The 13110-nt window shown below is 44.1% G+C and overlaps 1 protein-coding gene across 1 annotated transcript in view; it reads left to right on the top strand.

The window, feature by feature from the left end:
• Window positions 1-13110, top strand: part of LOC112221831 (integrin alpha-5-like) — a 54763-nt gene that overhangs the window by 13420 nt on the left and 28233 nt on the right. The window contains 9 exon segments of the mRNA XM_042303789.1: window positions 4452-4582; window positions 10244-10344; window positions 10722-10845; window positions 11467-11528; window positions 11614-11659; window positions 11770-11895; window positions 12201-12245; window positions 12484-12527; window positions 12753-12809. Coding sequence (XP_042159723.1) covers window positions 4452-4582; window positions 10244-10344; window positions 10722-10845; window positions 11467-11528; window positions 11614-11659; window positions 11770-11895; window positions 12201-12245; window positions 12484-12527; window positions 12753-12809 — 736 coding nt within the window.

Raw genomic sequence — 13110 nt, 5'->3', positions numbered from 1 at the left:
ATACATAGACTACTGAGGTATTCAAGAAATAAGTTGTTTCATCTAACACATCCATGCAGGAATGCAGGATTCAAGCTATTTTGTTAAACCCAATCCAGTGATAGTCATGAATTCTGGGTTGACAGTTGTTATATTTTACTCCAGGATTTCCAGATGTATGCAATTCATTTCTATTGAAAAAATAAATACATATTTATGTGCACTAACTAATATCATAGGCTAATTCATTTGGGGATCAACACCTGAGGAAGTGTAAACTCAAAACACATGAACTAGATTGCCTACTCTAAATATAATACCCACTGCTAGCCATGTATTCATCCAACAGTAAATATAATGTCCCCAATTCTTTTTTTTGCAGTTGTAAGCTATGACCCATGAGGCCCATTGTCCCATGCCCTCGCAATGGCTGTTGCACATCTATATCTCAAAGCCATATCAAATATCGTGGTTGTAAAATAGTTGCTGTTGAGAAATAAAAAATTACAGGAATCATGAGGACAATGTTTGACCAAATCATGGTTTTTGCCGCCCAATAAATAGGAAGTTTTGAGTGAGGTGACTATGTAGAATGTGCTTTTGAGTAGTTGAGTAGTCCACATTTATAGGCACCCTTTTAGTTTTTTAAGATCCATGATCTTGGCTATCTAACTGATGACAGTTGAAGCAGGTCTCTTTGCTGATGCCGGGTTTGACTTTGAATGTGAGTTTGCATGACCGCAGCTCAGCCTATCAGAAAACAGGGCTGGCCCATCTTGGTAGGGGGACTGGACGTTGCCCACGTAATAGAAAATAGAAAAGTATTGCCAAAATCCTTGAATCTTAACAGGCACATGGGCTGTGTCAGCCATGTCACCTTTTTTCATTGTTTTATGTGTATATGTAAATATATATATATTTATTCTGTCAATTTCAAGCAGCCCATCTAGCAGTTGGCATATTAAACCTCTACATATAATGTGGAACTCTTACTTCTTTTCTGAATCTCTGAGATCACTCATTCAAATTCTGATGTAGATATTGTAATGATGTCCCCCTAAAACAGTCAACGACATTCCCTGTAGATTTGAAAGTGCCTGGTGTATGCATGAAGCATCCGAAATGACTGCCCCTTTCCACTACACCTCCCCTCTGCTCTGTCTTAATCTTCAGAGGGCCAGACGGTCTCCTCCCTCCATATACACATAAAGCCGTTTCTAAATCCAGCAATCAGCCAACTACACTTAGGCCTTTATGAAAATGCTAATGCTAGCTAGACTGATCCCCTGCCAGATAAAGGCCCATTAAATGCTAATTGTTCCTTATTTACAATACTTTCAGATCACTATCAAGGTGTCAGTGGGTGTGTGGGTGGTGAGGTAGTGAAACCACACCCCTGTTTCCAGTTTGCTGATGAAAGCCTTTTCCCCTCGTTTTGTTGTTTCCTGAGTTTTTTCCCCTTTGAAATGATATCCTCACTGAATACTGTTGGCCTGTATTCAGATCAGATTCTCAATAGATGTAGTAAGCCTACTTTCTTTGGCTTGTTTTTTCCCCCTCTCACTGTCTTTGTTTGAATTTACACTGGACAAGGATTTGTAAAAAAATATATAATAATAATATTTAACTGTACTCATGCTAATTTTTACATCTTCAAATTATGCAATATTGAATAACATTTGTTGAAAGTGTCTTACTCAAAAGTTCAGCCAAAACGTATGTGTTTATCTTCTAGGAGTTGAAGAAAGCGAAAGGTGACTTTTTCTCTGTGGATCTGAATGTTTGCGTCGGAGTCATCTCTTCCTGTCATAACTAGCACTGAAATATGAATGGCCAAATCAGATCCCCACAGCATTGTGGTCTATTCATCAACAAATGATGAACCAAAGAATATGCTATGGAGTTCATATGAACCCATTTTTGCCAAACTTCTCTGTGTGTTTAGAAAGGTGACGAGGGAATCAATCCGTGACGGCGAAGGTTCTCTGGGATTTCCATTATTCTACAGGTGGAGCACCTTTAGCTGCTCTTCAGGGAGCTTCCCCCCTCAGTACACACACACACACACACGGCCGGAAACCGGTAAACTCTCTCTCTCTCTCTTTGAGCCAGATGGCCATGTTTTTAGTTCCCTCTTCAAAAATAAAAAAACAATGGATTTCTGCCTTTCGTTTTGGTTGGGTTGCTCTGTATCTCTTTAGAGATAATGCGACCAGTCAGACCACCACTGGTTATAGTGTAACATTAAATCCATATCCTCAGATTCATGACCTTGCCCTGTGTTAGGCCTCAGTATGTTTTCAACACCATAAGGTTTAGCTGGCACCTACTCCTTCCAGGCTCTCAGTGTAGTCTCCTACAAACCTTGATTCTATGTAGAACGTATTAAAGTCATGGCCAATGTCTAAATCCTAACTAAGATGACACTGGCAAGGATGACCAAAGATGTTTGACTAAAGCTGGTTTCAGAGTCCAGGGTGGCTCCTCTGGACTCTGTCTGGACCCTGCTGGGTAGTTGTCCCCTGAGGGAAGATGTTAAACATAGCGGTACCGTAAACTACCTCACATCATTGGGTGACTGACCTGAAGCAGGAAAGGGTGGGCTCTTCCTGTGTTTTAGGAAGACCCCTCAGGCTCTACTCCACTCATTGCCCTCTTCTCTTCCCACTGTCTTCTGCCCACTTCATTGTCCAGCACCATGCCAGTGGTGATAGGATAATTGGAGCCGCAATGAGGTAATGGCTACACTGTGCTGGTTCAGCCAGACTGTCTACTGGAAAAAATGTCTGTCAATTTAGCCATGGCTCTTAGTCCTGGTTCAGTGGTTCGTATCAAAGTTCTCATTCACAAGCATTTCGCTACACCCGCAATAACATCTGCTAAATATGTGTATGTGACCAATAAAATGTTACTTGATTCCGTGGCTGTCTTTGTTTCTCCGTCATTGAATATTCTGTCCTTGTGATCTTTAGCCTGGCTGGCTGGTCCTCAGACTCACCTGTAAGACCACGTGTTGCTTGGAATCATGCTATTCGGGATCCTTGGGATGTCCATACCCCCCATTGAAGTTGACATTTAAAATGGTAAAGGTAAAGGTTAGGTAAGGGTTTACCACAGGGTTACAGCAGCTAGATGTCTGTCCCAGACCTGTCTTTACATTTACCACAGGGTTACAGCAGCTAGATGTCTGTCCCAGACCTGTCTTTACGTTTACCACAGGGTTACAGCAGCTAGATGTCTGTCCCAGACCTGTCTTTACGTTTAGCTTACTGCAGGGTTAGATGGGTTAGCTAGATGTCTGTCCCAGACCTGTCTTTACGTTTAGCTTACTGCAGGGTTAGATGGGTTAGCTAGATGTCTGTCCCAGACCTGGCTTTACGTTTAGCTTACTGCAGGGTTAGATGGGTTAGCTAGATGTCTGTCCCAGACCTGTCTTTACGTTTAGCTTACTGCAGGGTTAGATGGGTTAGCTAGATGTCTGTCCCAGACCTGGCTTTACGTTTAGCTTACTGCAGGGTTAGATGGGTTAGCTAGATGTCTGTCCCAGACCTGGCTTTACATTTAGCTTACTGCAGGGTTAGATGGGTTAGCTAGATGTCTGTCCCAGACCTGGCTTTACGTTTAGCTTACTGCAGGGTTAGATGGGTTAGCTAGATGTCTGTCCCAGACCTGGCTTTACGTTTAGCTTACTGCAGGGTTAGATGGGTTAGCTAGATGTCTGTCCCAGACCTGGCTTTACGTTTAGCTTACTGCAGGGTTAGATGGGTTAGCTAGATGTCTGTCCCAGACCTGTCTTTACGTTTAGCTTACTGCAGGGTTAGATGGGTTAGCTAGATGTCTGTCCCAGACCTGGCTTTACGTTTAGCTTACTGCAGGGTTAGATGGGTTAGCTAGATGTCTGTCCCAGACCTGGCTTTACGTTTAGCTTACTGCAGGGTTAGATGGTTAGCTAGATGTCTGTCTAGAGGAACAGGGCCATACAGCTGTGGAAACAACAGTGTGACTCCACTTAGGCTGTTTGCTTTCTTGTTTTCACATCCAATTTGCCCCACGGGGATCTCTCCTTTGTGTGTGTGTGTTTGATGGAGAGAGCGGGAGAGAATGTCACATGCACACATGTTTCAGCAACAATTACACATGGTTAGAATATTATGTAACAGTACTGTCGTTGGAACCTGTTCAAATGTTTTTGAAGTAGGGGTATAGCTTTGTGAGCAGTAAAACTTGTGTACCGGCTCTGCATCAGGCTAAAACTGTTGGCTGGGAGGTGTGGAAGGCATTTTAAAATTCATACCAGACCAAGAGTAGATCTTAACCAATTACAATGACAAAAAAGACTACAGATAGCATTAGCGAACCAATCCCACTGGATGCCATACCTCAGCTATTATGTTGCTGAGGGAGGTAGCAGGTTAGGTCGAGGTGACATAGGGACATTTGAATGATTGAATGTTTCTTCTCTCTCCTAACAGTGTCAGTGTGGTGATCGGTGCTCCCAAGGCCAATACCAGCCAGCACAACATCACAGAGGGCGGGTCCGTGTACTACTGCCCATGGAGTCTCGGCCAATCAGAGTGCCACAACATTGAGTTTGACAATCAAGGTAAACCCAGTCATTGGCAGACTACGATCAGTGTGACTTCACTACTTTAGGTCCTGAATATACCTCACTGTCTGAACTTGATTTGAATGAGATTTTAAGATGATAAATTACATAGACTCACTTAATCACAAATGTACATTGACCCGTGAAGACATGGTGTTCCAGCAGATTTGATGATTCCATAGCATAATGACAGCTGTCCTTCAGTTCCTGTAACACACACCACGTATCTCCTCATGTAGTCCTGACTGGTGACTCGAGAGCTTGAGGCTCTTGCGACTGTTGTGAGTTGGAGATTTTAGAGGATGGTTACACACAGTTAAGCCGCTCTAGCCGCCCAAAGCACTTCTTAAAGCCACTGGTCCATGGCCACCATGCTTTGGTGGCCCGGCAGGTGATCATCTGTCACTGTTCTACTCCACTGATACTCCTTTGTTTGACACTTTGGTTCCTGGAAACTAGATGATCCATTTGAGCATGTCATTAGTGTCTTTCTTTTTGGGACGGAAAGAATAACGGAGTGTTTTAGACAAGGGTATCTTCCCTTTAGGCTAGATACAATTATGTCCCAACCCCAGGTGCTGTAGGGAAATAAACAGTAAATAAACAGTTGAAACAAAAGAAATGTCACTACATCCAACGACGATACAGTGCATTCGGAAAGTATTCAGACCCCTTCCCTTTTTCCGCATTTTGTTACGTTACAGCCTAATTCTAAAATCATCAATCTACACACAATATCCCATTATGACGGTGACATTAAAAAATAATAATATTTTTGCAAATGTATTCAAAATTAAAAACAGAAATACCTTATTTACATAAGTATTCAGACCCTTTGCTATGAGACTCAAAATTGAGCTCCGGTACATCCTCACTAACTTTAAACATCAGCTATCTGAGCAGCTTACCGGCCGCTGCAGCTGTACACAGCCCATCTGTAAATAGCCCATTCAACTACCTCATCCCCATATTGTTTTTATTAACTTTATTTGCTCTTTTGCACACCAGTATCTCTTCTTGCACATCATCATCTGCACATCTATCACTCCAGTGTTAATTTGCTAAATTGTAATTACCTCGCTACTATGGCCTATTTATTTCCTTACCTCCTTACTCCATTTGCACACACTGTATATAGATTTTTCTATTGTGTTATTGACTGTACTTTTGTTTATCCCATGTGCAACTCTGTGTTGTTGTTTTTTCTCGCACTGCTTGGCTTTATCTTGGCCAGGTCGCAGTTGTAAATGAGAACTTGTTCTCAACTTTACTACCTGATTAAATAAAGGTTAAATTAAATAAAAAATAAAAAATCCTTGATGTTTCTACAACTCGATTTGGAGTCCAGAGAGATCCTTGATGAAAACATGCTCCAGAGCATGAACCTCAGAACCTCATACTGGGGCAAAGTTTCACCTTCCAACAAGACAATGACCCAAAGCACACAGCCAAGACAACGAAGGAGTGGCCTCAAGACAAGTTTCTGAATGCCTTTGAGTGGTCCAGCCAGAGGCTGAGGCCCGATCAAACATCTCTGGAGAGCCCAAAAAACGGCTGTGCAGTGACGCTCCCCATCCAACCTGACAGAGCTTTAGAAGATCTGTAGAGAAAAATGGGAGAAAGTCCCCCAATACAGGTGTGCCAAGCTTGTAGCATCATACCCAAGAAGACTTGAGGCTGTAATCGCTGCCAAAGGTCTTTCAACAAAGTACTGAGTAAAGGGTCTGAATATTTACGTAAATGTGATGTTTCAGTTTCCATTTCGAAAACATGCAAATGTTTTTAACTTAACAAAATTTGGGAAAAGTCAAGGGGTCTGAATACTTTCCGAATGCACTGTAGATACAATGATATATACTGGGTGTACAAAACATTATTGAGTTGCACCCCCTCCCTTTTGCCCTCAGAACAGCCTCAATTCGTAGGGGCATGGACACTTCCCAGATTTGTTTAAAAGATCCATTTCTCAATTGTCTCAAAGCTTAAAATCCTTTCCGTCTCCTCCCCCTTCATCTACACTGATTTTGAAGTGGATTTAACAAGTGACATCAGTAAGGGATCACAGCTTTCACCTGGTCAGTCTATGTCATGGAAAGAGCTGTTCCTAATGTTTTGTACACTCTGTGTATTTGGTCTAGCGGATATTGCCAACAAGCTTCATTTGAACCTGAATGTATAAAAAGGTAGAACGACAGTAAGGGTCCCTGGTTGATGGGTCAACGATCATGCGCTATTCAGAGGGGTGGAGCAATGTTCCAGTGACTGGACAGTTGAAGGAGCCGTTTGCCTTTAGAGGAATGAGTAAAGGGTAAGTTAAAGAGTGACAGAGCTATCGGAGAGAAATCTGCTGTGTATTGCGTAAATTAAGATCACCCTTTCTCTGATGCACACACACACACACCCACACACACACCACTGTCTTATTGCATGTGTTACACATGGATAGTGGTGTGTGGGTGTGTGTGCGCTCCCCAGTCAGTGCAGCGGGGGACTGTTGGCTTGTTTCTTGGGAAATCAAAGAGAAGAGTGCTGAGAGCCAAGACTGATTTACTGGCCATAAGGCACATTAGGGGAGAAATATTCCCCTGCAGCAGATTTCTGTTTTCACAAGCCCCGTTTAACAGTTGATTTGAAGGAATCCAAGTGCAGGTCGCCTCTTTCTTCTGGTGTTTTCCTTCCCTTTTCTCTAGAAACAGATTAGAAAATGTGTTGCACATCCTTGGATGCTGGCCGAGGGCCATGATCATCACAGTGATGTAATGTGCAGCAGGCAGGCGAGCAGCAGGGCGTTGGGGTGAAGGATAGTCCCTTAGGGTTTTAGACAGTGTGTACTTAATTTTACTTAATGGGCTTTGAAAGCACACGTTTGATTTGTGTGGAAGAGCCAATTCAGCCACCTGGACCGGCATACAATAACATAGCACCCCTGTCTGTATGACATAGGAGATATGTTTTCCTTTATTTTCTTATGACATGGCTAGAGCTCAGCTGACTGTGGTATATATTATACTGCTAATATATTAGTATTGATGCTTTTTATGAGAGGTGTGTCTATTTGTGTGACATTATTCAGATTCTTCCCTAAGTGTGGGTGAGATCTTCCTTGAGCCTGACCGAGGGTACAGGCCCACTTAATTAGAGCCTCCTAATTGGGTCAAAGTGGTCATGGGAGGGCCTCCTCCACCACTCCTTGCCTACCTCTCCACTTCCCCTTCCACTAAGATAAGGAAAAACTGCCCAGGGATCTGAAGGAGAGAAAGAGGGAGGAAACCAGGGCCCTGTCTCTCCATCTCTCAATCTGACCCTCTTCCTCTGGCCAGTAACTCCCCCAGGGACAGCTGATGTGATGAGTGAATTCTGCCATTTTTCTTTGACCCCATCCGCCCTGCACTCTAACCCAAGATACAGGCTCTAAACTCCTCTAATGGGTCTCCTCTCACACAGTTCAAAGGGGGGAGTGTCTGTGGACACACTCCAGACCTCACCCTATCCCATCCACCCCTCTGCTGTCCTGTCCCAGGAGAGAGAGGGGTAGAGAGACACTAGTCACTGCAGCACTTCTACCCACGTCTACCCAAGTTCACTGAAATAACATTACATGACATGTTATTGCGACATGTGTCTGCTAGCTTTTTCTTCAGATCTTGTTTGTATCAACCCGTGTTAGGCTTTGGGCATTTTTTGCATGACTCAGGCTGACTTGTCTTGCCTGCAGCCACGCAAGAGCCTCTTAACCAACTGATCTTTTCATCTCTCCATCTGTCACACTGTATGAACACCAATGTACCGTCTCTGACATGGACAATAAGAGCAGTGACAGACTCTGAGCTCACGTCACAGCCGCTCAGTGTAGTTAGAGAACACCCCAAAACCCTGCATGTTTTTTTTGTTGTTGCCAATTTTGCCTCATGGCTGACAGTCTTGCACTTTGAACGTAGCGATGAAGTCACTGACATAACTGTAGAGATGGCATGTAATTATTTTCTGTTTTACCATGACCAGTTGCTTTAGAAGAGCCCGACTACTATATCGGTCTGAAATGTGAATAAAATGTATTTCCCTGCTCATACTCATGGTTGCCAGGGTAGTGTGTCCCAAACACACTTGCCTGTTTGGCTTGCATGTTTCCTCAGTGTCACCCCCTTCACTTTATCAAAACAGAGGCCCCTGAGTTATGAAAAGAGGAGGAAAGTATGCTTCAGGGAGAGGGACTGTGACATGTGTAGCGCAGATTATTGCAGTGCAGTCGAAGAAACACGTCTCTTAGATCTTTTAATGTGTTAGGCATGTTATTTGTTGTATCGCTAAATTGTGTCTTTCCACACGTGAAGGAGTGGCACACGTGTATCCCGGTAGGGAACAGGTGTGCTGCGTCCCCATGAGTAATGCTGGAGAGAAAGCCTGGTGATACAGTAAATCTACTGTGATGTTATTAAAGGGCCCTAATCCCCACTTCTTTCCTAGCAGGGCAGGGGGAGATCAAACTCCCTGAGAAAGAGGGAAACAGAGAAATAAAGCGAAATAGTGGGAGAGAGTAGACAGGAGAGAGACTATTAGAGAAAGAGGCGAGTGTGCCTGAGCAGGGATGACTGAGGTTGCTAGGAGGAAACGGAGCCAGAGCGTTTGTTTTCCTTGGACACAGCCCCCCTATTTCTGTCTTTCCACCAAGACACAGAGCAGAGCAGGCCCTCACCCAGATCCAGAGACCTCAGAGCTGGCTGGGGCCAGGGTGGAGGAGGAGGCTGACGCACGGTCTACTTTCCTCACGTCCACAGGTCACAATCTCTGGCTCTCACCACCAGGCCCCCTTCCCGACAGATGGATATGGCTCTATTGCAACACGCTTCTGGTTTAACTGTAGAGAATAGTGATGGGGAAAAGAGAAGTAGGCTGGGGTGCGCTTGCTGAGCTGCTGGGGTTAGTGGTTCAGAATCCAAATGAAATTTGTTTGGTACAAGTTCCACTGGATACGTCTTGTCCGAATTCCAAGCGTTTAGACAACTTGTTACAGGATGTTTCATGGTATGTGAACTGTATAAACCAATTTGTGTTTGGGTTTTGTTTCTCACCATAGCAACACAGATGTTGCATCAGTCCTGCCAATAAAACATCCTGTTTGAACCTGACTCCACAGGCCATCTGTCTTGTCACCTGCTCCTGTCCTGTCAGAGAGTTAGCGTCCTAAATGGCACCCTATTCCCCACATAGTGCACTACTCTGGTCAAAGGTAGTGCACTATATAGGAAAATGTGTTCCATTTGGTAACGCTCTGGGTTACAGGCCAGGTGGCCAAAAAGATCCAGGGTCAGTGAAGTCACGCCAGAGAACTGTCTCGAGTTGACATCTGAACAGTGAGGACAGGAGCTATATTGCGGCATAAGGCTCTGGTGAACACCAAGGTTTTCCTCTAGATCCTAGATACATTCAGCCCCTGAACATTGAGTACCAAATACTTTCAATTTCTTCCGATATGTTCGTCTCTGGAATGTTCTTCATGAGAAACTTGGTGTGTGTTTAATGATGCAGTATGTAAGTTCTGTGGTGCCAGATGACTAGATGTTTGGATGACGTTGTCTGGAGGAGAACTACAATGATTCATTCGGGACTTTTTTTTTTTGTCATCACTCATTCACTCGGTTATTTTTCTGTTCCTCCCAGGGGACCGAACAGTCACACTCAACAACACAGACTACCAGGCTGAAGTCAAGTCCCACCAGTGGTTCGGCGCCACCGTCCGTTCCCACGACGACACCATTCTGGTAAGATGACCCTCACTGACTTAGGGATAGGGGCGGAGAAAGTCAGTTTACTTTCAACTTTGGTCTCTACAGCTCAGAGTCCCTCAACTGTTATGATGACTGGCGTTCATGTCAAGGGGTTGTATATGTTCACTGTTCAAAGTTTGTCTTAAAGGTCTGCGTCTATCGGTTTGTTGTGACTGTTCCAGTTTTCACCTCCAGTCTCTCTCTGAGGAGAAGTGTTTTACGCTCCTGTGACTTCAAATTTGAGATGCCTGTATTTTCTGCTGATTGTTTGGGACGTAACCTGGATTTAGTTACATGGTTACTTTGCTCCAGATGTAACATTGCTGTAACTGACAAAAAAAACTCCCCCCTCTACCTCCCCCCTCCTATAGGCCTGCGCCCCTCTGTACTCCTGGAGGACCAAAGAAGACATGCCCCAGTCAGATACCACAGGAACCTGCTACCTCTCTGTCAAGAACTTCACTAAGTTTGTGGAATATGCTCCCTGTCGCACAGGTAATTATTTTCTGTGATGTGATACGTTTCCCATAAAGTCACGACATAACCCCAAAAGAACGTTTCATCCGCCTTCCTGTAGCGCTCCTGGTTAAGAGTACCACTCCATAAATAACTTAGGTATTCCTTTTACATCAGCACCCATCTTTCTAATGCTGATCTCTCTGCCAGCCAACTACCCCACCACCCCACACTACAGGTGACTCCTGTGGCCTACCTCTGACACGGCAGCTGTCCACACAGCAGGCTATTAGAGAGGGGTTAAGTGGAGTGCCCGAGGGCCACAACAGACGGGATGTTTAGAGTCTCAAGTAACAATACCGAGTAACCACTTCCAGAGACATCACACGCTAGCTGTGGAGAAAGAATTTACCCCCCCTCGATGCAATCCATCATGTTAGCCCCATATTGACTAGTCTGTCCCTACTGCTGTGGTAGTGACTGGTTGGCTTGGTTCTGTTCAGGATGCCCAGCTGAGTCATTGAACTCCACAGGTTCTAAAGTAATAAAAAATTCAACATTCTAAAGTATTGGTTAAATATAAAGTAGGATTTATGGGTCTTTCAAGTTGCTTTTTCAAGTCGGAAAAATGACTGATTTATGAACCTCTGTTTTTTTCAGAATTCATTAACGAGGGGGGCCAGGGCTACTGTCAGGGGGGATTCAGTGCTGATTTCACCAAGGTAACACTTCCTCTCAGTTCAGTACCAGAGCTTTATCAACTAATATGGACTAGAAACACATGATCTCATTCTGCCTCTCTCTCAGGATGGGAAAGTGGTGCTTGGAGGACCAGGCAGCTTCTTCTGGCAAGGTACACATCTCAACAACCCCTTGAGACAACAAGTTGTAGTATTCTGAAGTTATTTGTGTGAAACCTGAGAGGATCTTTCCATTCACTCCCTGCTTCCTGTGTCTTCTCAGGTCAGGTGATCTCAGCAGCCAAAGAAGAGATCATCAAGGCTTACTACCCAGGGTACTTCATGCAGTCTGTAGAGGGACAGATCCAGACCAGACAGGCTCAGCTCAAATATGACGACAGCTACCGCGGTAAGATTTTTCCTCTCATAATTCTACCACTCCCCTTACTTTCCACACATGCTGGTTTCCTGTGCAGGCTACTTGAGTCAGAACTAAGATTGGGAAACGTCACCACAATTCTTAAAAAAAAAAAATTGTTTCCCAATCGCCACGATTCTTCTAACCTTCTGACCTCTGATAAAAGGTGGACTGATGTATATTTGTTCAAAGTACATGCCTTAATCCCTAGATTACTCATCAAGAGAAATGGAAGTGCAATGGCTCCGAACGCTTCATATCAAATGACTAATGTCTGCTTTCTTGTGGTCTTGCAGGTTACTCTGTTGCGGTCGGGGAATTCAGTGGAGATGAGGTGGAAGGTAAGAGATCTGTACCACAGACCTTCACAGGCCTGCACAACAGAGCGCCATTAAATATATAGAATGTTTACTATACCTGAAGTAAACACAATTCAACTCAGCAGATTCTGTCCCCCTTACTGAGCTGGAAAACTGCAATCTCAGGAATTCTCAGAGTTCGACAGCTGTGACCTTTGTGATATTTCCCTTCCTTAATCTTCCCCTTTTCTGTTTTTCCCCCTGTCTGTGCACCTCTCAGATTTTGTGGCTGGGGTCCCAAAAGGAGTCATGCTATACGGTTTGGTAAGAAAACCTCATCACCCTGCTAATTTTGAGAGGAGATTGATTTTGAAAGGGAGGGCTATATAGGCTTGGGGGAGAAATGGAGCCTGAGATAACGAAAGTAGTTGTGTTTAGTGAAAGTAGAGGCGATGAATACCATATCACTGGCCTACTCTATACATACAGTATGTTGGACCTCAGGGATTTTGACCATATGTTCTGTGTGTGTGCGTCTGTGCTCCGCAGGTGTCTGTTTTAAATGGCACCGATCTGAAGTCTATGCTCGACTTCACTGGTGAACAGGTGAGCATTCAAACCTCCCCAGCTCTGACTCATTAGGGTTAGAACACACATGACCCATTGGTTTTTAACTCAAGTGTGGTTTTTCCACACAGACTGTGGTTCCATAACTTGCTGTTTCTCATGGCAACTCTTAATCTCTCGAGTCTGTGTACTGGAGCACTGATGATATAAGCAAAATAATTTCCTTTACAAGTTTCTGTTAACTGGGTTTCAAGCCCACTGTGGTTTTCTGTAAAAAAAAAAAATCATTATTGAAGTGAAAGTGCAGAAGCAATTTCCCCCCAAATGAGAAGCATGATTC

Source organism: Oncorhynchus tshawytscha, linkage group LG22, assembly GCF_018296145.1.
Source record: "Oncorhynchus tshawytscha isolate Ot180627B linkage group LG22, Otsh_v2.0, whole genome shotgun sequence".
In the NCBI taxonomy this organism is placed as follows: domain Eukaryota; kingdom Metazoa; phylum Chordata; class Actinopteri; order Salmoniformes; family Salmonidae; genus Oncorhynchus; species Oncorhynchus tshawytscha.
The sequence above is the reverse complement of the archived record's forward strand: the minus strand, read 5'-3'. Positions and strand labels throughout refer to the sequence as shown.